Below are 24,697 nucleotides of genomic sequence, written 5' to 3'. Positions count from 1 at the left end.
GTGCTTGTTATCCGATTGCATCTTAGTTCTGGTGCAAGTTAGCATCAGTACCAAAGAAATAAGGAAACTGTGCTATAGAGAAAGGAAGTGACCTACTTACAGTTATAAAGGAGTTGGAGAGAGGAGGGAAAGCCAGCATAAGTCAGGAGTTCTCTGACTCTTTCATTTTTAGGACAGCTTCCTCCAGCACAAAGGCAGCCTATGGACTCTATGTTAGACCCTGTGCTGATCATTTCTTACTGTGTGGGTATCATGCCTTTTGACTTGCCTGGGCCACACTGAGTGCAGAGGAATTGTCTTGGGATACATACAGAATATATAGTATGGTTAATGCATACAAGTAACAAAGCATTCTATATATTTACTGTTATTAAAATTCAAAAATCAGCAACAAAAACATAAGACAAGTGGGATACAAGTCCCTCTTTTTTACCTGCCATTGCCAGGGCACCATCAGTAGCTATACCAGATATATAAAATGCCATGACAAACAAGTACTGATCTGTTCAGATTTTGCTGAATGCTCTTCCTTCTTGTTCTTGTTACTGAACAGTGGATACACATCTGGTGCTGGGCCAAACTGAGCCACTTGGCAGGGGAACCTGTATGTCAGGGCTTCAAGTGGTGGTTGATTGAGCACCTGCTGATGGAGTGTGGTTGCCCATGTGACCAGAGAGGGTGGACTGAAGGTGGAGCCACCCTGAGCTCATATAAAGGCCAGCCACTGAAGGGAGAGCATCTCTTGGACCTAAGCTGTTTCTTTGTGAAGCAGTGCTGCATAGCCAGAGATCTCTTGCACCGAGTAGGTAAGTTCAGTTCTTTCTGTCCATGACTTTTGGCCTACCTGTGAATGCTTTGATATTGCTAAGAACCTGTCAGAAGCAATTTTGCTTCTTTGTGAGCAGAACAGATACCTAGAGGGTTTTAGAAGCTAGCGAAGAAAGCCCTTTATAGTAGTAGAGAGCTGTTAGTTGTCCCTGCTTGCACTGGATGATCTTTCCTACTTTGTTTGCCTTTAGATCCCTCTGGCCATGTACAAGGCTGGGCATATTTCAGAAACTTGAAGGTTCTTGCTATTTTTCATGTGGCTCCAAGGCTGATCTAAGGCCTTTGTTGTAGTGTAATGAAGAAAAAAAAGAAAATTAATGCAGTTAAAAATGAAGTTTATTTAATGCCACGTAATCAGTCGGGGCCAAATTCAAGAGTATTGCCTCTGTTTGGATAAGTGGCCACAGGAAGAGGGAACCAAGTGTTGTCAGCCCACTTCAAGTCCGGGTATCAAACATTTGCAACAGTGTCTTCTCTGAGTTTTTCATTCTGTACCACTAATTGGTATTATTTAACAGCTATTTTAGAAGCAGAAAAAGTTGGGGGAGATGCTTAGCTGTTTTTTGTGCTGTTAATGGACATATAGTAACAAAATTAACCAATGAAATTGCTGTAGATACATTGTATTCCTCTGGGCATTTAAGAATTTCACCATATCAGCTTCTTTGTAACAATCACTGAGGCTGAGGGAGTTGGGCTTGTTCGGCCTGGGGAAGAGAAGGTTGTGGGGTGACCTCATTGCAGCCTTTCAGTACCTGAAGGGAACTTACTCCCAGGAGGGGAGTAAACTCTTCGAAAGGGCTGATAATAGCAGGACTAGGGGAAATGGTTTTAAGTTAAAAGAGGGAAGATTTAGGTTGGATGTTAGGGGGAAGTTCTTCACTAGGAGAGTGGTTAGGCCCTGGAACAGGCTGCCCAGGGAGGTTGTGGATGCCCCGTCCTTGGAGGTGTTCAAGGCCAGGTTGGACGGGGCCCTGGGCAACCTGATCTAGTAAATGTGTATGTTTGGTGGCTCTGCCAGGCAGGGGGGTTGGAACTACATGATCCTTGAGGTCCCTTCCAACCCGGGTCATTCTGTGATTCTGTGAATCACTGTAGCTACAGGATGGAGGCTGCACTTCATTGACCACGTGCTAGTAGACAGTTCTTTCTTTGTCTCCACTAGGAGCTCCTGGACTTGCTGCCCAGAGTGAAAAAGAAAGCAAATATAAATAATAGCAAGGAACATAATCTTGAATTAGGCCTTCTGCCATAGCTCAAAAAGTCCTTGAATTTCAGTCTGGGGATGGTGCTAACTCTCTTCCTTGGGCCTTCACCCATTTAACCTTGCACAGAGACCTATAGTTTTATTTTTTACTATCTATGTCTAAAGAAAGATGTCCAGTAGTAGTTTAAAGACATCAAGAAGATTCACAAATTCCCTAGATAGTCTATTCCAGTAGTTAATTAACCAGTTAATTAAATATGTATTAATTCTAATTTAAATGTGCCTGGCTGCAGCTTCCAGCCACTGGGTGCTATTATGTGGCTTTTCACAATACCGAAGAATTTATAATGCTTTGTACTCTGCCCAGGAATCTGTAATTGACTTCTGTAAACAGTGCATTAAAAGATTTTCTTGTAGCTCCCACTTCTTTTCTATACTATCCACAAAGCAAACTGAATGCTGAGCGCTAGTGTTAGGATTGGACTTGCCAGTATTAAAGCTTAAACGAACATCTATCTCCCACATCCCAGTTCAAAGATCTTTGACTACTCTATGCCTGTTGAACTGAGTTGTTTTACATCTTTTGTTGTCACAGTTACTTCAGAATGTAAGGTCTTGGCTTGCTTTCATTAATAAAGTGTGATTCCAGTTTGATTTTACCTTTACTAAAATAGTGGCTGCTGTATCCTACACAGCTCTTCCAATGCTCCCCAGTACATCTTATATGTGGTGAGACAGTCCTTGCTTACATGATTCCTAAGCATGATTTAATATTTTCAATGTTAAATGAATTTGTTATCCTGGCAGCAAGCTACTCTTTGCCAGCTCACCTCAGCACCCAAAGTGCATTTTAATTAACTGCATAATTTAATGCAGCCTAGGAGTTTTAGTAACTAGTAATACTCTTAGTCATATAGTAAGCAGAATGGGTCTTCTGTCCTGTAATAATAAAGCACTTTCCCCTTCCCAAAGCTCTCAGGTTTCCCAAGTCTTTATTTTGGATTGTATAATGATTGTTTTTTCCATATTATAAACCAGAGATCACTTGTGTAAAATCTTCTCTACCAAGCAACGTCAAATCTAATGCAATGTTAACCTGTGAAAGAAGATTACTTTATCAATTACACACTTCTTCAACAACATCAAAAATCATTCTTGCTTTTATTCACACTTCTATTCAGGATAGTTCAAGATATACAATGAACATTATAAAAAGATTAAAAAATAATAGCACATTAACTTAGAGCGGTCTGAGATAGTAGTAGCTTTGTAAGTATTGGAGAAATTTAAGGGTTGATTTTGCTTCAAAACAGTGAGCCAGTCTTTCATGTTTGTACAGATCCATTGGTATTGCTGAAATGACATACCTTCTGTTCAGAACCAAAGTTTGGTTCATCATGTTTAAACAGACTAGGAACTTAGTATAACTTATCTTCCTTGAATCAATATTATTAATGCCTTTGTCTAATGTTTCAGCCTGGAGAAGAGGAGGCCCAGGGGAGACCTTATAGCTCTCTATAACTTCCTGAAGGGAGGTTGTAGTGAGCTGGGGGTCTGCCTTTTCTCTCATGTAGGCAGTGATAGAACTAGAGGGAATGGTTCCAAGCTGTGCCAGGGCAGATTCAGGCTGGACATTAGGAAGTATTACTTCTCAGAAAGGGTAGTCAGGCATTGGAATGCACTGCCCAGGGAGGTGGTAGACCACCTGACCATGGGAGTGTTCAAGAAATGTTTGGATGTTGTGTTGATGAATATGATTTAGTCGGGAAGTATTGGTAATGGTTGGACTAGATGATCTTCTAGGTCTTTTCCAACCTTGATAATTCTGCGATTCTGTTTGGAAAAATCTTTGTTTTTAATTTTCCCTCCCAGAAGGAAAATATCAAATTTTAGCATCTGGAAGACCTCATTATCTTGACACAAGTTTTTCTGAGTTGCTGGAGGTATTCACTGAAAACTGCTTGGCAGAAAAATCCATTCCAAAGAGGAAAAGTGTGCAAAAAGCTCCAGAAATTCTGTTCAGAATTATTTGTTATTAGAAGGTCTTCAGGTAAAAATATCCCGTGTTCCTCCCTCTCCAGCTTCAGTCAATTTACTCCTCATTCATTTGCATCAAGGCATCAAGGAGATCCAGTCTTTGGCAGCCAAAGAGGGCTCTGGCAATTTTTCCAACTGTTGTACCTTTGGAGCCTTCTCTCATTTCCCACTTACTCAGCATTTGGTAAACTTTTTCTTTTAGTCCGTATCGTTCATAGTCATGATCAATTTCATCAATTTCAGAGTTGCTGAAGCCTAATTTACGGGCACAGTGCATCCACTGTTTAGCTAACTTTTCTCTCACCAGATCCATCTGTTTCTCAGTCAAGACAGTATTATTGTCTGAAGAAGAAGGAAAAAAAAGTATAAGTAAATAACATTATTTAACATTCCTTCTGCTCCCCACTCTATGTCTGTATGGGAAATCACCGCTTGAACCTCTGATTAATTAGCTGAGGCAAGTATTGGGTCAGCTGCGGGAGCACAGGTGAGAGTAATGTAGCTGTGCTCCCAGAAGGGCTGGACTTCGACTCCACCTCCTCTGAGACCTCATTTAAGGGCTGACCACCACTGAGGCAGCATCTCTTGGAGATTGCTCCCCAGTGGAGACTGTCTCAGCTTTCTGGTCAAGGCATTGACATTGGTGAGTTTTCTTTACTAATAACCTTTGACTATTTACCACCATCTTGGTCAACATCTTTATATTAGCCACCCTTACATATGCCAATTGTCCTTTCCAAAGTATTTGCAATATCCTGAGGTAGAACTTTAGTGACAGGATCAAAAGTGGAGGTGATATTACCTAATGAATACCACAAAAGAAGCTCACAGTCGGAACATGTGTTCACAAGTCGGTTGGGAGACTTGCTTTTTTTCCCCCTGAGTCTACTTAAGTTTGTTATTGAAACACCTGCCAAATTCACAAGCTCTTTCCTAAAGTTCTTGTGTAGCTGACTGATGTTTATATGTGATCTCTTTTATATTCTAGGACTCTGTAACTCTGTTTACTTAGGAATAAAAGAGTAGTTAATCCAATATTGACTTAAAGAAATTTAAAAAAAATCTTCCAAATTCTACCCTAATAGAATACTTAGGTGAGAACCATCAATCCCAGTCTCACTTCTATCAGTTTTAGCATTGCTATTCCTCTACATGTGTACTTGGATCTGGTGTTTCATGAAGCCAAAAAAGAAATAAGATACACAGTATTACAGAACAGCACCGGCACAGGTCTTTAAATCACAGTCTCGTGCGGGTTGGAAGGGACCTTAGAGATCATCGAGTCCAACCCCTGGGATTTGAGCCTCCTGTGTAGCAGAGCAGCACTTCTACCACTTGTGCCACAGGGGGATTTGAACCCAGGCCTCAGGTGTTGCAGTGCGGCATTCCTACCACTGCACCACTGGAGTACTGTGCTACTGTGTAGAAAAGGAGTCACAGAGCAGCTAAGTTGTACTGTTCTCACTGAGGATAATACACTGAAGCCAGGGAGATGTATCTTACCAAATATACCCGTTGATTCATAGTATGAGTAAGATGCTTCTGTAGCAACAGGAGAAGTGCTGGTGTGTTGTTTCTGCTCTTCAATCTTCATGTGATTGTGGGATCCAATTTGAATTCTAGAGCTGTTAGTTATGTTGTACATGACTGAATCTTCTGTGTAAGGAAATTAATAGAGTTTCATAAACATCTGCATGCAAATAAAAAATTGAAGCAGTCCTGTATGAAGGGTGAGGATGAAGGTTTTGATAATCAAGGGAGTGATTAAATTCTTGCATTTAACATAGTAATAGTTGAATTGTTTGAGTTGGAAGAGACCCTTAAAAGTCATCTAGTAAGACTCCCCTGCAGTGCACAGGCAATCAGGAATGTATTTTCATGTAGTGTGACACAGCTGTGCTCTACTGAAAGCCAGTGTTACTCTATCCCATACCAAAATGCCCTAGAACAGGACAAAACTTGAGGGGTTTAAGGTAGCTGAACTTTAAAGACCTGTGCTCCAAGGTAGGCTGATTAGAATGATCCTTTTGATTTACATTAAAGATGATGACATCCTTGATCAAGCAAATATAAATATGTATATACAGGTAACTGTAGAGACAGAAATTAGTTTTGCTTAGTAATATAACTTCTGCTATATTTAAAGCTCTTGGATGAATTGTTTCAAGATCACAGAATTGTAGGGGTTGGAAGGGACCTCTAGAGATCATTGAGTCCAACCCCCCTGCCAAAGCAGGCTCCCCAAACCACGTCACACAGGTAGGCGTCCAGGCGGGTCTTGAATATGTCCAGAGAAGGAGACTCCACCACCCCCCTGGGCAGCCTGATGATGAAGATGCTGAAGCTTTTTTCCTCACTGATCGTAATGCAATGCATAAACTGTTGGCTACCAAGACAAACAAAGGCTACAGCATTTACCTCTGGTTATTGGAGTTGCAGGAGGATAATATGTGAAAGTTCCCCTTGTGAAAGAGGCAGAAACCTTGATACCTAAAGAGAGAGGAAATGCCAGAAGTGTTATGGAAATTAAAAAAAACAAATCTACAAGTACTGCTGTTATTTGTACAGTGTGCATAGCGCTCTTAAATACAAAAAGACAGAAAGTTTTTTAACAAACAGGACTTTATCTCCTTTAATAACTCTGAAGCAGTTACCCTTATTGTGGTTTTGCTTATGGACTGATAGCCTTTGTGATCCTTGGATCCCAGTGAGAACAACAGGATTCCACATGGGTGTATGAACACCTGCCTGGCAGAAAGCAGCACAGGATCACAGCGTAGACACAGGTATTACTGCCTCCAAACCAAGAAGGCTGCCGAGCACATTGCTATTTACTGCTGAGACTGATCATGGTTTGTTAGCATGTTAGTTGTGACCAGCTGTAGCTGGGGATGCCACCGTATCTTCTGTTGGTAGCAATAATGTCCTGCAGAGATGTAACTTCCTGTCTGATGTAGTAATGGATTTGGATGCGCTCAGATGAGCTCTGACAGTTTGTGACTGGGCAGTAAGAGTGACTGGGTTATGGTCACCAAATAAGACAATAGAAGAACTGCAGTGCAGGTCTTCTGCATCTGCCTGATGCCTGCCATGATATTGTATGTTGCCTCCCTACAATGATTGCTTCCACTTGTTACTGACACTCACTGTTCTCTTCGTTTTCTCCATAGCTTTCTATTCCACAGTTCACTAGCAAACTGTAAGGGCATCTCTGTGTTAGCACTGAGCAGTGTTCTCTGGAGAAACCAGTTAAGAGCTTTAGTTCCTTGTTAGCTCCCTGAACTCTTAACTTGCTGCAAATCAAGCTTAAATATCTCTTTTCTGAAATGCTACATGCACATACATGAGAAAAGTTCCATTTTTGCGCACACAGCCTGTGGTGTGAATGTTACATTCTGTGAGTCAAAAATACTCCTTAGTTTTCCAAGTGTGATTAGTAAGAGCTCTTGGTTTTGTTAGCTGCTGCAGTATTATCCACTGTCTGCTATTATTAAGGCTGCTTTGTCTTTAGAGGAAAAAACACATTTTCAGAAACACAAGAGTTAAGAGGAGGAAGAATCTCACCTGTATCCACATCTGCATTCTTTTGTTGCTGGTTTACGCTGTTCTGTGCCCCCAGGTTTGGGCGAGATTCCGGCACAGGAGTTTTGCTTAGGCTAAAGGCACTTGTTGAACATGGATCATAGCGATCTTCAGTGTTTCCTGTTAGGAGACTGTTAACGTTTGGCCCATAAAAATTTTCTAAATTTCCCTGAGTTGGTATTGCAGCTTGTTTTGGCCAAAACCAAGGGTTAGTGTTTGATCCTATATTTTCAGCTTTGTAATACAGTTCACCCCATTGAGGAACAGAAGGCAGCTTTGCAAATGGATCATTGGAAACTTTAGGTCTCGTTTCTCTCTCTCTCATTTCAGGGCTGTATGGTGGAGCTACTGATTTATCCATCCGGCTGCCGTATGCATGGTAGTCGTATTCACGTTCAAGTTTTCTTTCAAGATTGTCAGGGGATGTAAACGAAGTCTCACAGCTCTCAACAGGCTGGTTCTCAGGGTAGGCAGCAAACAAGGCTTCATTAATCTGACCCTGAGAGCTGTGTAGAGAATTAGGTTGATCTGAAAGGGAAAAAAATGAAGTATTTAAAACAGATTCTATTGCAAGTATATAACTAGTGGTGACATTAGATTCTATTAATTTATTTTTAATACTATGGTAAATTATAAAAGATGAAACTGTAGCATCACTTCCAGCATAAGCTGTTTTATGTAATACTTCCCTTTCTGGGAAGTGTCACTGAATTATGCTTAGGAAAGCAGTGTCTGAATTCACTGTGTATTCTGCATATATCGACACCAGGTTCTTAGTCACTGAAACAACAGGTTCCCAGCAGCACTCATAGGGTCTAATTTACTACCAAGTCTTGACTTCATTAACTGGTATTTAACCAGTGTAAGACCAGAGTATAACAAGATGGAAGATAGAACTCACTGTAATTGGCGTTACTTAATGCAACACAAATAATTTGTCACTGAAGTCATATCTGCAAAAGATTATGTAGAAATCCTATCTGGAGATGTCACCAAAAAAAAGCACAAAAGCATCTGTAATCTGTAGTCTTACATTATTATTTTTGCTAGGGAAATGTACCTACGCTACTTTAAAAGTACAGCAATTGGCCTGCCTTACTAGGTCCAATAGTTCTACTTCTGTTATGGCAAACATAGCTTTGGTGAAGGTTTATCGGTTGCCTGTTATAGTTCCAAGTTACTTGCTTAATAAAATCTTTACAGTGGTGTGGGCAAAGTTAGTAGGATTTGACTTCTACTGGATTTTAGAAGTACTGAATGACTGAGTCTCTCCATAGCTACAAAAGGGGCAACTTTATCTTTAGCAGAGTACATGCCAGGATGATGTGCTAGTTATGCAACTTGGAACACCCACCTATTTGGCCATTGCTGGTATCTACTACAGCATCTATTTGAAGGGATTTCATCCTCTGCAGCAGTTCTTCTGACTTGGGCCACATTTCCTACATGTAAGAAAAGAGCATATGGTCAAGTTATAGGTAAAAGCTTAACGAGAGGAAGCACCTATAGAATAGAAAACACATCCTTATACTGAAGTCACCTGGGTGAACAGATTCCATCAATCTTACAGAGGACAGAGCCTTGCAGAAAATAGCCGCTGCTTTGCTACAGATGGGCAAAATCTTATCTTCAGTGAAAGGAGGAAGAACTGTAATGCAACTGTAGTAATTCTGAGCTGGCCAGAGAACACCATTTACCTAAATGAGTATAAGTTTAATTGGCACATAGGGATACATTTCATAATTAATGTCTCTCCTAAGGTCTTAGCAAAGAAGCTGATAACTGTGAGCTAGATAAGTGCACAGTGACTTGAAAACTAGTTGAATAACTGGATCCAGAGGGTAGTGTTCAGTAATTTGAAGTCTAGTTTGAGGCTTGAAACTATCAGTGTGCCCCATGTGTCATCACTGAGTCCAATCCTGTTCAAAATCTCCATTAATGATCCAGAAGGACATGTGTAGGATGGAGAAATGAGCTGACAGGAACCTCGTGAAGGTTGATAAAAGGGAATGCTAAGTTCTGCACCTAAGGAGGAATAAATCCATGCACCAATATATACTAGGGGCTGATTGGCTGGAAGGCTACTCTGCAGAAAAGGACCTGGGAGTCCCAGTGGATGTCAAATTGAGTGCAAACTAGCAATACACCCTTGCAGTGAGGATGACTGATGTTGTCCTGGTGCATTGTGAGGACTGTTGCCAGTAGGTCTAGGGAGGTGATCCCTCTCCTCTACTCAGGGTTCATCTAGAGTGCTGTGTTCAGTTCTGAGCCCCTGCAGTATAAGAGCCAACAGAGAAGGTCCAGATAAGATGACTAAGGGACTGGAGCATCTTTCTTGTGAGAGAGAGGCTGAGAGAGCTGGGATGGGATAGCATGGAGATGAGAAGGATCAGAGGAAGTCATGTCAGTGTGTTTAAATATCTGATGGCATGGTGTAAAGAAGATGGATTCTTTTCAGTGGTGCTCAGTGACAGGACAAGAGGTGGTGGGAACAAATGGAATCACAAGAGGTTCTGTATGAATGTCAGAAAGTGGTAGCACCTCAAGCCAGACAAGGAAGAGAAACCAACTTAAGCACTAAGGAAAAATAACTGATTTCAAATAAAAACGGGAACTATTCTTATTGCTGTTGTGCAGGTCCTGCTTTCAAGCAGGCTGGGAATTTACAAGCAATATAGTTTTGGAGTTTTATAAGGTTTCTGTCATCCCATTCTTCTAGACTGTTGTGGGCACCCTTGACCACAATGGTACTTTATCTATCCCCATAGTTTGTCATCTGCACACCTTATGAGATAGCTCCTTTGGTCGCTGATCAAGGTGTAAATCGGGGCATGTCCCAGTATAGTAGATCCCTGTATTATTCCAATTGTTCCTGTTCTCCAGGTGAGGTAGGGTCTGCTAACCACTACCCTCTAGGACCACCTGTTTTTAACCCATCTGGCTGTCTACCCGTCCAAATGGTAACATCTAATCCTGGACAAAGGAATATTTGGGGAGACAGTGCTGAAAATCTTCCTGAAGTTGAGGTAAATGATGTACAGTGTTCTCCCCTCATTCACAAATCCATCCATTTTTACACTGAAGGAAATCAGGTTGGTCAGGCATGAGCAGAGCTGGGGAGAATCTGGCAGTAACTGGGGATGTGTCATGGCATGGTTGGGAAACCGACACTTTAACACTTAGGAAATAATACCAAACAAATTACTCACTTCTATCTTCTTCAGATCGTTGTCAATATTTTTTTCTAGATTTTGATGGTAAAAGGGCACGTACTTGTTACTAACTTCTGCAAAAAAAAAAATAAAAATATATATATATATATATGTATATGTATATATACCCACACAAAAAAGGAGAACTAGATGAAGATGGTTTTCAGTAGAAAATAAGTAACTTATACTGTTAACAGCCTTGATGTACAAGAAGTCGATGGAGATTTCAGCCTGGAGAAGAGAAGGTTGCGGGGTGACCTCATTGCAGCCTTTCAATACCTGAAGGGAACCTACACCCAGGAGGGGAGTAAACTCTTTGAAAGGGCTGATAATAGCAGGACTAGGGTAAATGGTTTTAAGTTGAAGGAGGGAAGATTTAGGTTGGACGTTAGGGGGAAGTTCTTCACTAGGAGAGTGGTTAGGCCCTGGAACAGGCTGCCCAGGGAGGTTGTGGGTGCCCCGTCCTTGGAGGTGTTCAAGGCCAGGTTGGACGGGGCCCTGGGCAACCTGATCTAGTAAATGTGTATGTTTGGTGGCCCTGCTAGGCAGGGGGGTTGGAACTACATGATCCTTGAGGTCCCTTCCAACCCGGGTCATTCTGTGATTCTGTGATTTTATATCAAGTCAGAAACAGTAATGGGAAAGTTAAACGCACATGACTTGTTTAGCCTTAGTGTAGTTAAAAAGAATAAGATTATTTCTATGGATTTTTTTGGTTGTCTTATTGCTTTTTAGGAGGAAAGTGATCTGTGGCTGAAGTACCTTCCCTTGGCTGCCAAAATAAACAGTAAGACCTGCATTCAGGTATTGAATAAACAGCTACTCTACTTCTACTAAAGATGGAATTACTCAAAGAATCTACAAACATCACTGCAGGTTAAATACAGAAACAGTTGATTTGCTTCTCCATGTCTATATGCTTCCCATGAATATTGATTCTGCTGCATATGAAGCTCTAGGTGCTTCTGCATAAATCCTAACTCCCTATTTCCTATAACATGCAGTTTTTCTTTTTGGGGACTTCTATTGTGACAGAGAGAAAAGGCAAAAGGAAATGAGGAATACCAGCTTATGTATGTTGTATATTTGATGATTACTCTTATTTCCACCCTTCTTCCCCCCCCCCTCCCCCCCTGCCACCTTCTGTCAGACCATTCAATTCAGGCTTTTACTAACTTCAGTTGTTTTGGATTCTGGGCTTTACTGGGCATCTGAGTTGGTCACTTTATTTTCTAACTGAGAATTAATTCACGTTTGCTGCGTTGTAAACTATTGATGGGCACATAACAAAAATAATCCCCCCAATTATGTCTTACCTGCGAAGGTGGGTCGATTCTCTACCTCCTGCTCCCAGCATTGTTTCATTATGTCGATAATTTCCTTTGGACATTCCTTAATGATTTCTTCTATGTCTGGTCTGTTTCCATGCATGATTCCAAAGCAAACATGGTTTACATTTATACAATCTGAAAAATTAAAGTTCCAGATCAGGTTCTGATCACGGGTTTTTTTCTCTCCCTCAAAGTCACAGCTTTGCAGGTAAAAAGGAACAGCTTTAAATTTACGGATACATACATGAAGACTTCAAAGAAAGATATCTGAGTTACAGATAGAAATTTGAGAGATTTGTAAATCTGAACCCGGTTCCCTAACTCCTATATATTAGAGACTTAAGATTAATGGATGTTTTTACAAACGTGTGCCACGTGAGGGTGACACATCTAGATCTGTAGAACCCGAATCTCAGTTATGCTCCGTGTTATGTCAGAGCACAAAGATAGTCGCATAGGCACCGTTTAGACAGTTAGCAGAACAAAACAAACATTCAGAATGATAAACACTGCTCTGGAATTCCATGGTCTGCTCCCACTTTTCTACATGTATGCATGTTTAGCATTACACAGCTGAGAAACAATAACTGGCTGCAGGCACGCTTAGCCCATGTTAGGAAACAGCATACATGGGAGTTTCCATCCTGGCCTGCTAAGGCTTGTCTAATTTCTGCCACTGAGTGCAGGTTTACATGCATTCTATATGTTTGAACTTGGGCTTATGACAATTTCAAGTGCAACTGGGTTATTCCTGATCACATTTAAAAGGAATGATGCAACCAATGCCTATAAGTGGCCATGAGATGTAAAACTGGGGCTATGCTTGGGCACAAGCAACATAATCCACAATTGTTAACTCTGTAATTTTAAATGCTTAGCATTTATAACTTAATTCTGTAATCTAGTCTAGTCTTTTTCCAAGTAACTTACTCTCATATGGTTCTTTGTTAGCAAAAATTGCCCAGATTACAATGCCAAAGCTGTAAATATCTGATTTCTCCACAGGTTTTACATTAACATTCTCTAAGTGCTCTGGGGCCATATAGAAAAGGGTCCCAGCATTGTTCTGGGAAGCGCTCTTGATTTTCTTCTGTCGGGAAGTCTCTTCTGTGGTCAGCCTGCTCCAGTGCTTAAAGGAAGCAACACCAAGATCTGCAATCTTTAAAAAATAAACAAATAATTAAAATGTCAGAGCTGGTGCTGTGAGGAAAAGGAGATAAAAAAATCATTCATGCAGTGCGCGATAACAGTTGCTGGTAGAAACTGCAAAAATGTAACTAAAGAGAAGGAAGCAAAATGCTTTACTTTATTCATAGCATAATAGAATATCCACAAAAGCAGCAGCTAAGATTGAGGGATAATCTATGAGAAACACATACATCCATACCTCCCCCTTTCCATTTAGAATCCATTTAACACAACCCCTGTTAAGCCTTTCTACAAAAAAGGAGAGGAATTAGATCTAAAGTGATAAAATGTGTGCTATAAGAGACATGGAAAAAGGACAGCATGAAACAAAGCCAGAGTATTTGGGTACTGTGCACTGGACACCATGATGCTACTGAAACCTTAGGATGCTGTTTTATGACAGCTGGACTAATGGCTGGTGGTGAACAAAGTAATTTTACCCTCCTTTTCTCACAGCCTCCTCTCATGTGCTCCCTTGTCTTATTATGGTCCTGCAGTGGCAGGGCATGTAGTGCAAGACACTCAACCAGCTCCCTGACAGAAGGGAAAAAATCCTCCTGCATTTTCAGTTTCCTAGAATGGCTGTTTCCTATTATAGATATTAGCAACGTTAAACACATCTGAGCAGACAGATCATTCAACAGCTGCCTTACGTGAGACTTTTGGTCAAACTGCTAAGTCTGATCTGATTGGGAATTTGATCCTGGGCTCCAGTTTGGTTTGCCATACATTGTGATAATGTAATTTGTGTCTGTCTGTATAAGAAGTCTGAAACAACGCAAACCATCCAATTTACCTTTAAAGTAAATAACGAGGTGGTGGGTTTGTTGTTGGTTTTTTGTTTTGGTAAAAAGAAACAAAACAATACAAGCTTATCTCTCTTTTCTGCAAGCTGCTCATACTGCACTATGACTTGCTACTATCTTAACCTTGTCAAATTATTTCTCACTGATTTATGTGTGAGAAGTATCAAATGACAGAGTTTTCTTCACAACATTCTACTCACTAGTTTCCTATTGCAATGAACTGATTATCTCAGTAACTCACCTTGAGCAGGACAACTGATGAGGACTGCTGCAAATTGTACTCAGGTTTATTGAGCAGTTGGCTCTATATGCACACGTCTGGATCCAAAAGCCCCCTGAAGTTAACAGAAGGACTTTGGAACTGGTTTATAGATCATTCTTTGTAGTAGTCTCCTGCTGATTTATTTATTTACTTATTTGTTTATTTCTGTAGCTCCTGGCTGTCATTTAAAAATGATGACTAAGGGAAAAAAAAGAGAGAGAGACAAAAGAGGAAAAGATAATAAGGAGAAGAAGAAAAAGGAGTTAGAGGCAGGATGAGAAATTGCAGCAATAAAGGACAACAGACGTGATCCTTAAGAAACCTTTTGATTCAAACTGTGGGTGCTAAAGTTTGCTCTTTTTTCTCTTTAGCTGTTTCATTATTCGCTAATTCTCACTAATATTATTCAACTTTTAAATGCCTGCAGTGAATTCTTTTTCCCCCATAGACAGGGGGAAGATTACGCAAATCTCAGGTGCAGAGCTTGCGTAGGTCACTGCTCATATTTCCTTAGCGATAGCTCAGTGAAATACAGAAGAGTTCATCTACCAATCAGCAATACCATCCGAATGCAGACGGACTGTGGTCTAGGATGCAAATTATCAGCATTCTCCATTTTTACTTTAACACGCACCTTAATGTGGAAGTCTTTATCCACAAGAATGTTTTCTGGTTTCAGATCTTTGTGTACTAAGCCTTGCTCGTGTAGATAAAGCATTCCTTCTATGATCTCCAGGATGAAACGCCCTTTCACTGACAAAGGTACTGGGAGCTGAAATGAAGGAAAACCACCTGGTAAAGAATACTATTACAACCATCAAATAAGAAACAGTATTTAACCAATTTTGTTTCTCAGTCTTACGATTGCCTCTGTTTAAGACAGGCTAGGAAATGAACTTAAGGTCCTTCCTGAATCTGAATTATTCCATTATGGTAGTTTTAGAGTCACTCCATATTTACAAAAGCACTCTTAATTAAGAAAATTCTTCAGATCTACAAATATTTCTACCCCATTAACTCTGAACCTACAACTGTGGTTTGTTCCTCTGCAATGCACAGGAAAGCCAAAGCTGCATTCTGCTTTAACAACCTGCCATCTCTAGAGCAGGAAAGGTGCTGCTGGCCCTTTAATAGAGAATCAGAAACTAAAAGGAGTAGATCCTCTGGTGATGGCAAAAACATCCTGTCCCTTTCAACCATCAACTGAAAGGAGCAGCAAGGAATGAAGCAATTGACTGCTTACTTTTTGGAGCACTTTCATCATGTTGCCCCGATGCACATATTCCATCACGAGTGAGTAGTTTCCATCTTCCAAAATTACACCTAGTAGTTTTACCACACGGTTGTGCTGCAGCTTGCGCATAATCCTTCCTTCTTCAAGGAGGGAAGCATTACATCTGCAAAAAAGATAAAGCAAAATAAAGGCTCGAGTTATTCACCCTCACTCAAATTAGAACATGGGCTTTTGTCTCTCTCTAGTAGATGACTCAAGGGAGAGTTTTATGATGGTTAGGACTATGAGGAAGTAGAGATAGAACGTGACCTGAATCCATTGAAATCAACAGCTATTTCAGTCCCTGAATTAAGTCGGTGGGTTTAGCTCACAGTCCTTCTCAGAAGAGAGAGCTGCATTCTTGGTATCATAACTGTAGGCTTGGCATGCTGCCGACAGACAGTGTCTGTTCAGTTCCTAGTGGTCATCTACAGTTGGGACAACTATATTGAAAACTGATCAGCAAGCTTGAAAGTAACACATCCATTGAGTTCCTGCATCTGCTTAGGTGTGCAAGACTTAACAATTTACAGCAGAGCACACCTTGCAAAATAAAACAAATCAAAACCAAACCAAACCAACAAACATGGAGGCATTCAAGGCCAGGCTGGATGTGGCTCTGGGCAGCCTGGTCTGGTGGTTGGTGACCCTGCACATAGCAGGGGGGTTGAAACTAGATGATCATTGTGGTCCTTTTCAACTCAGGCCATTCTATGATTGTATGAACTTGAGAACTCTACTGTATTGAGTTAAAACTGCAGAAAATGTGGCTAATGAGGGAAAAGTGAAAATGTGAAGGAAAGCTGCTAATACTGTATTAGGAGTGTTTTCACCCAGCATCTCCAGGATTCAAAGATCTACAATTACAAACTTGTATTCAGATTTATCTCCATTGAATTTAGAGGACACATTAGACTGAAAGAACTAATCCTTAACTTACTCAGTGCGCTGGGGTCCTGTGTACACTGTTTTTAATACTACATATCCATGTGTCCTGTGACGACATAACAAAATCTTTCCGTATCCTCCAGCATCTAATTGTTGTTTGTCAAGCAAATCCTCTGTGCTCATGTGGATGTCATCCAGTGACATGTTTGCAGGCTCTGTGGCTTAGCAGTCAAAAGGAAATGAAGTACTCTAGCAGTTCTGGATCTATAGGAAAGAGGAAAAGAAAGTGTCATTATTCAGCATTTAGCTGTTCCACTAAATCAGCCTCTATGTAAGGAGAGCAATGCTGGTGTATACACTCTTGTAACTCCTCCGAACTAGCTGCATTTCAAAGGGCCTCGATGTGAAACTGAAGATTCTGTTGTTCTCTTATACGATCAGACCTTAAGATCACAAACGATGTATTCTGTCAATCCATTAGTTAGATTAAATTGATGTTAAATTCACCTGATTGCTGCAGAGTACTGTTAATAACAATAATGTGTTCTTATCCATATAATATGTAATGGGTTGGTAGTGTCGTTGTACATCAAGCTTCGCTTGCAAAAACTGAGAACCTGAAAAACCAAGAGCCACAGCTCTAAAGGCAAGTTGTTCATAGCAATTCTGAGGGGCAGTTTACTTTCTATATTGCTTGAATTTGGGTCTGCCAGGTGCCTAGATACTTATAAGTATCTTATAACTCTAATAAGTAACTCTTATAAGTAACTTATAACTCTAAGCTACATCTCAGGCATCTTTGCAAACTCAGCTTCCAAGACTCTGCTTGAAGCTTAAAACAAAGGCAAGTTTTCTCTGGATGATGAAAGAGAACCCAACTTTTGCAGAAATCTCCTTTGCCCAGCTGCCTCAATTTAAGGAGACAAACAGTGGCAAGGACTGTGGTGGGGATATAAGGCAATACTTTCGTCCCCATCCCTTAGGGAAAGAAAAAGATGAAGAAATGATGAAGGCTTGCAGTAACTCCTAAATAAACCGAGAACTTGGGGGAGCCTTGAAATGGGTAGGCAAGTCACCCCAGTGAATACCCAAATGATTTTAAGCTTTTTATAAAGCTGCAGCACTCTCACCTGACGTGTCTCTCAGGAGGTAAAACCTGAAAAGAAGGCTCCACAGCCTACCCCAAGTACATGTCAGCAACCCACAAGCTCTGCTTTTCCATCCTGAACTCTCACCTTAATCATGTTACGTCACATAAAGGAAAAGTTTTCTAACAAAAGGCAAAGTCCAAGAGACCAGAAGGATTGTGCAGTTGCAGTTTACATATCCATAGTTTTGGTTTTGGTTAGACATTAGGAGGAAGTTTTTCACACAGGGGGTGGTGATGCACTGGAACAGGTTGCCCATGGAGGTTGTGGATGCCCCATCCCTGGAAGCATTGAAGGCCAGGCTGGATGTAGCTCTGGGCAGCCTGGTCTGGTGGTTGGTGACCCTGCACATAGCAGGGAGATGAAACTGTGCTCCTTTTCAACGCAGGCCAATCTACCATTCTATGATCCATAGTAAGTTATGCACGCTAGCGGTAATTTCACATCTGAGTAGTAACTGCTCATACAAGAATTGCACGTACTGCTCTTCTGAATGCAAATTACATATGTAGGTGTATTTAAAGACTGCTTGTTTCAGTATGCTAACTAACGAGATACTAACTTGTTACCTGGGAGTGTCAGATAATGCGGAACTCAAGGAGGAGGGCTCAGGTCCATTCAGAGCTTACTTCTTATTGAGATACATGGCGATTCAGATGTATCCTTAGCACCTGCGATACATCAATACACACATTAAGTGCCTGTGATTGAGAGAAAAGTTTTGTAGTTCAGCTCAGCCTGACCTTACAGAAGCCCAGTACACTCCTGTCAGTGCCTTGTAGCTCTATCTGCGACTCTCATAACCCACTCAGCTCAAACCCTTCTACTCTGCTTAGTTTTTTTCTTTTTCTCTATGGTGTTTTTTCACTGAGGACCATTTACTTCTTTACTTTAGGAAACTGCAAAGACAATACGCGTTGCATGAGCAGTCTCTAGAGGGGAGTCCATGGGAATGCACGGAGAAGCCAAACTAAAGGAAGCAAAGACAGTAACGACAGTGCGTTCTGGATAAAGAGCAGAGGCAGATGGGGAAATGGAGAGCAGAGGGTCTGCCCGACGCTTTGCAGCAGCACAGTTGTATCACCGTCGCTTTATAAGCGGTCACAAAGACACGCATCCCTCCGCGGTACACAGCACGGACAGCAGTCCGGTCTGCAGGAGCCGTGGCTGGGCTCCGGCCTACTTCTCGTTTCGGCTCCTCCCGGCTGCTTCCTGCCCGCCGGTCCCCGTCGGGCCGCCTCTCCGAGCGGCCCGGTGCCCCTTCCCTTGTGCCGCACACCCTCTCCTCGCCTCGCCCGGGGCTGTCAGCCCGGCGGGCACCGGGGCCGGCCCGGGAGCTGCGAACCGGAGCCGGTATCGCCACCCACAAGACGGGAGCGGTGCAGGGCTTTCGGTTTCGGCAGGGGGCTCGGCTGCCCGGCCCGCTCTCCCCCGATCCGTCGAGCCTTACCGTGGCTACGGGCTCCGTCCTGCCGCCTCGCCGACCCCTGCCGAGCCCCGCGGACCGGCGGCGGAGGTATTACCGCACCCGCGCTCCGCCGCTGCGCCTGCTCGGAAGTGAAGGAGGCGGCTCGGGCTGCGGCTGTCGCTCCGTCGGCTCTTGCGCAGGGTAACCGGGGCTGAGCGAAAGTCACACACCCTCCGACGGGAAGCGGCAGCGCGGGCCTGGCGGGGCAGGGGTGCCGCTGAGTCGCTGAGGTTGGAGAAGAGCGTTACTTCGTTGCGGCATCGGTGCTTAAAAGGCAGCTTAGTGTGCAGGATACATGATGCAGCCGCAGAAATACATAACCTAAAAGGACCGGCGTAAAGCATCCGGTCCATTCAGCTCTACGGAGGTCAGGTGTGTCCTGCCTGCTTCTGTCCAACTTTGTTGTTATACTAACAGCAAGGAAGACTGCACAACTTCGTAATGCGTTCTATTCTTTTCATTAGGAAAGCTATTCTAAAATAGAAATAATGGCTAATGTAGCGTCTTCGCATAAGACCAATCCCTAAATCACAGTCTGTTCAGTGAAACAACGATAACTACCTTTCCCATTCTAGGGCATTCTTGCACTCTTCGCTGTGCTGAGTGGCTCGGCACTAACAGAACAGCAGCAGCAGGCCCATGTGGGAGGTAACAGCAGCCCACAGCTTATGTTTAAGGGAGGGTGTCTTTCTACAGCTGGAGAGCAAGCTCTAGAAGTGTGATGAAGCATCCCAGTAAGTGATCTAGTAGCCTGTTTCTGTTCCCCGGTGGAAGCTGAGCGCCAAGACTATTGCAGATGAAAAAGAAACACAATGGCCAGGGTGGGGTTGTTTAATTCTATGCTAAACCCTACAGTGAGTTTCCTTGATGGGGTTCCTTTGCTGTGAAGACTTCTGGGGCTATGTTTGTATCAATCCTATGCCTGTCTCTTGCAAACAAAATGATCATACTCCCTTCAGTATTGTAAACCCTTTGATGTTTATGTGAGTATACTGGTGTGTAATGCTGGCATATCATGGAACTCTGGCCCTCTGCAAGTACAGAAGTTGAACTTTATCCCCCTCTGTGATGGTCATCAAGGAATCTGAATTTTTTAAACCACTGGTGCATCCTTATTTGCCCTTTCAGAGAAAGAGGCAATCTGACTTGTACCTTCTGTTTACCCTTAAATATCTTTATGGATGATCCAACACTAAGTTGGGAGGGTGTGCTGATCTGCCTGAGAGTAGGAAAGCCCTACAGAGGGATCTAGATAGGCTGGATTGGTGGTCTGAGGCCAGTTGTTCAGCAAGACCAAGGGCCATGTCTTGCACTTTGATCGCAACATCCCCATACATCCTTACAGGCTTGGTGCAGAGTGACTGGAAAGCTGCCCATCAGAAAAGGACCTGGAGAAGTGCAAGAAATGTGCAGGTGTGACACTGTGCTTTGTATGGATTGGCAGTCGGACTAGATGATCTTAGAGGTCTTTCCAACTTTAATGATCTATGATAACGATGATGATAGCAATGGAATTGGCGTGTGCCTAGTGCATCCCTGTTTTCAACTAATTCTGGATTGACTAGAATGGAAACAGCCACAGGTGTTTAATGCTCTGGCAGCTCTGAATGGAAGGGCTGTTAACACTGATAGTAATTCAGAGGCTTAGGGCAGCCTCGTTGAGATGACAAATTAAGTTTAAGGTAGTTTGAGGACAGGAGTTTCTTGGTAGCCCATATTGTGAAGGGTTGTAAAGAAGGCTGTACTAAAACCCACAGTCCAGAGATTCTGAGATGGTGTAGCAATGAAATAAAGCAAAACTTAATTCAGACATATAACTGGGGTGAAGTCATAAATTAGCATTTATTTGCTGGTTTTCAAGAGCTCAGTGTTGACAGTTATGACACCCCTTCTTAAAACGAGTAGGGAAAAGAAACTGATCCAGCAATGCAATCTGAATTTACACAGAAATCTCTCAATTGTGACTGAGAAGAAAGGAAGGCTATCCCACAGTGGGCAATAACCAAGATTACCTGGAACAGATTCCCATCTTATTAATCTTCAAAATAAAATGAGATCACAGTAAGTTTGTGCCGTACTGGAAAAGGGACTTTTCAATGGAAACTGGATTTCCTTCCTTTCTATTTGTGACTGTGGTTAGCTCAGAGGCTTTCTTTTCTGTGTCTCACGTGCTTTAGGAGCTGTGTAGGGACCAGCATATTGGTGGGATGTGAGCTTGGTGGCACTGTGGCTGCCCATGATTGCAGGCTCCATGGGGATCCCTCACATTGAATGTTCCCAGCTCTGGAGTCAATGCTGAGACATTAATTCTGGGCTCAGCACCCTTCCCAGGATGCTGTACAAAGGGATGATCAGTGGACAATACCCTAAGCAGGTATTTGTCTGTAATCTTTCTTTCTGTAATCTACCTTTTAATCTAAAGCTGAAGCATTATCTGATCTAATTGATCCCACTGCTGTCCTGCAGCTGTCAAGATATTATGTTGTGCTGTTGATTTTAACAAGGAGAGGTCATGATATTTAGATACCTTTGGCCCATCCATTCCTCAGCAAGTTCTGTTGTATTTCCCTGACACCATAGGGCAGAGGAAGAAGCAACCGTGCAACAGTCAGCACTGAGGTGTGGAAAAGGGGCTGTATCCCCTCAGGGAGCACAAGTGCAGAGTGTGATGAGGCACTACTGTTGTTTGTGACTGAATGCAGCCAAAATTGCTTGTTGTAGTTAAGTTCAGAAGATCTTCCATGATCCTCCCTGGATGCTGAGGTGTGGCCCAGCAGCAGCTGTAAGTGTAGAGAATATTAAGAGGATTTACTTTCACTCGGACTTTATATTGAGTTCCACTAAAGGCTGGCCTGGAAAGCCTCCAGGGAAGGGGCATCCACATCCTCACTGGGTCTTTGTAATGACTCACCTAATTTAAAAGAAAACACCACAAAAATTTCAAGCTTTGTTTTTAAGTATATTAATTCCCTTAGAATGACAAGACAGTGTCTGGCACAGAAACTTAAACATCACCACAAACTTCAATTATTTGCTTTCCTTTTGTGTATGTAAGGTCAAATACTTCAGCCAAAGAGTAATATAAATCAGAGGGGGATCTACTTGTTTATCTGTGTTTTTCTGATGTTGCAAACGTGCTTCACCTGCTGCTGTAGAATATAAAAATAAAGAAAAATTGTCATGATTTTTTTGGAACAAATCATCAGAGAACAAGACCAGTGTTGCCTAAACACGTGTGGGAGAGGAGGATCAGCTGCAAGAAAATAGAAATCCAGACTAAATGGAGGAGGGAAGCATGTTGCCCTTATACCATTCTCCCCTGTCTGAGACAGAGCTGAAGCTACCTAGATCTAACCTGGTTCTGATGAAGGCACTGAGAGTGTCTCAGCACTCACTATTGAACAGCTGACTGGCTTCTAAAGCACTGCGTGAGCACCCTTCAGCAAACATGATTTAATCTGGTACAGATCCACACCCTAGACACAGTTCAGAGTTCTGATTACCTCATCCCAGAATAGATATAGCAAAGGTAGAAAGGAGTGACAAGGATTATTTGGCACGTGGAGCAGTTTCTGTATGGGAAAAGACTACACAGGAATCTACTGAGATGACTGCAGAGAGTTGCAGTTGGATGGTTGTTCTTGGTTTATTTATGCACCCCATCATATATCCCTTTGTATAATGGCTTCAAGAATTCTGATAAGGTAAGGTTAGGAAAGATTACAGCATGGACACATATCTAGAAGACAGGACAAAGAAGGCAAACGTAAATGGTCAGTTCTCTGTTCATGGGTTGTTACAAGTCAGGTTCTGCAGGTGATCCATGCTGCTGAAAATAAATGGCTTGGAAAAGGATGTGAGCACTGAAGCTGAGGATGTTTGCTGATAATACAGTTGCTTCACGTGAGAGAAGCCCCCTTTAGCTGTCCCTCCTGGGCAGTTCAGTGGTCCCACAGCTCTTTCTGAAAGTCCACTTCCTCAAAGCCAGGCAGCAAGCAGCTTAAAACAACAAAAGACCTCTGGACAAGGGGGTTGCTTACAGTTCTTCATCCTCTTGCCTCTCCCACCATGTAGGTGTTTTCTGACTGGCTGGGTGAGGAGAAGTGACTCAGATGTGCTGTTTCATCAAGAGGGCAAGTGACTGATGGATTGTGCATACCCATTTTGGTGGCTGTGAGGAATTTGAGTCGATATGTAAAAGAGGCTAATGTTTACCATCCTCAGCTGTAATTAATAAGGTGATGTTTTTGCTACCTACTGCAGGTCACCAGGGTAAGCTGGAGCCTCAGGTGATGATCAGTGCTACAGGCACTTGTGCCTTTGACTTCAGCCCTTGAGCCTACAGAGCTGCTGCCCATTTCATTGTGCCTTTTGTCTCTTTTCCATGGAAAATTGTGAAAGGTGTTTTGTTGATATTGATGCACAAGGGCTTGGAGAAATGATCTGAGAATCCTCTGTGGGATCTTTTCCACTAGGCCAGGATTTTATCTAATTTTTGAGGGCTCTGAGAGTTTAATGATATTTTGAGACAAGGCTCCAAGCCACCCTGGTGATAACTAATGGGCACTTGTTTTCCAGTGACAGCCTTGCTCATGTTTTTTCCCTGGGCTTTGCAAGGTTTGAGTACAAGGTGTGAGTCTTCTTCTCATTAAATCACTTCTAATCTGCTCCACTCAGACAGAGGAACTGAGGCTGCATCTTAAATTTTGACTCAAACAGAATAATGAGAACAGATTTCTTCATGTCATTAACAGACAGACTGGCTGTAAAGGAGTGAAATGCTGGAGCTCCTGAAGTCAATGAGATCCAAATTTCTTCACATGTGGTCTGGGCTTATTTAAGGCTTTTCTTTTACTTTATCTTCATACAGTTTGGCAGAAAGCCCACTTTCAGACATTCCAGACTTGCTTGTATTTATGAAGGAATTTTCCATAATTTCATTATTTAAGCAAGTAAACAAACATAACTGTGGTTAATAGTCCACCTCATGGGTATCAAACCTTTTGGCTTGTCTGGGCAAAACCGAGTGAAGAGGGATTGTCTCGGGCAGATATAAGAATATGCAATATAGTTAATGTGTAAAAGTAACAACTTAGTTTTCATCTTTTAATATTTTTATTAAAACATGAAAAAAAGAGCAACAAAAACATAAAACTGGTTGGATATTTAACCCTGTTTTTGTGAAACTAAACAAGCTACTCTTCTCTTTATCTGCTATTACCTGCTGGTGTGCTGATCCACACTTGAGAGCATGAAGGTTCTGAAAACACTGATGAACAGCATGATCCGCGTTTAAAGAGAACTTGGAGAAGCAGGTTCTGTTTACCTACTGTGATCTAAGGAAATCTGTTCTGTTCTCTTAAATGTATTTTGCTCCTCTTCCTCCAAATAGCTCTCTGTATCTCTGTTCCCCCATTCTAAACAGGAGAAGAACATTACAATTGCATCTCAGCCCTGCATAAGTCAA

At 42.1% G+C, this 24,697-nt stretch overlaps 1 protein-coding gene across 2 annotated transcripts; it reads right to left on the bottom strand.

The window, feature by feature from the left end:
* Positions 1–3,841: 3,841 nt before the first annotated feature.
* On the bottom strand, positions 3,842–19,396 carry RIPK1 (receptor interacting serine/threonine kinase 1). 2 transcript variants are annotated; one of them, XM_015854647.2, is made up of 13 exons: positions 19,213–19,396; positions 18,325–18,433; positions 16,667–16,878; positions 15,697–15,850; positions 15,088–15,225; positions 13,128–13,356; positions 12,183–12,332; positions 10,864–10,940; positions 9,009–9,096; positions 7,637–8,182; positions 6,491–6,562; positions 5,576–5,728; positions 3,842–4,414 (listed from the first exon to the last, which is right to left on the bottom strand). In XM_015854647.2, exons 3-13 carry the CDS (start codon positions 16,816–16,818, stop codon positions 4,128–4,130), a joined length of 2,046 nt encoding a protein of 681 aa, XP_015710133.1. In that variant the 5' UTR covers positions 16,819–16,878; positions 18,325–18,433; positions 19,213–19,396; the 3' UTR covers positions 3,842–4,127. The 2 variants fall into 2 exon arrangements, with proteins under 2 accessions (XP_015710133.1, XP_015710132.1); XM_015854646.2 differs by having other exon boundaries at positions 18,332–18,433.
* Between the last annotated feature and the right edge of the window lie 5,301 nt (positions 19,397–24,697).

Source organism: Coturnix japonica, chromosome 2, assembly GCF_001577835.2.
Source record: "Coturnix japonica isolate 7356 chromosome 2, Coturnix japonica 2.1, whole genome shotgun sequence".
NCBI lineage: Eukaryota > Metazoa > Chordata > Aves > Galliformes > Phasianidae > Coturnix > Coturnix japonica.
This window is presented reverse-complemented; position numbering and strand designations above follow the sequence as displayed.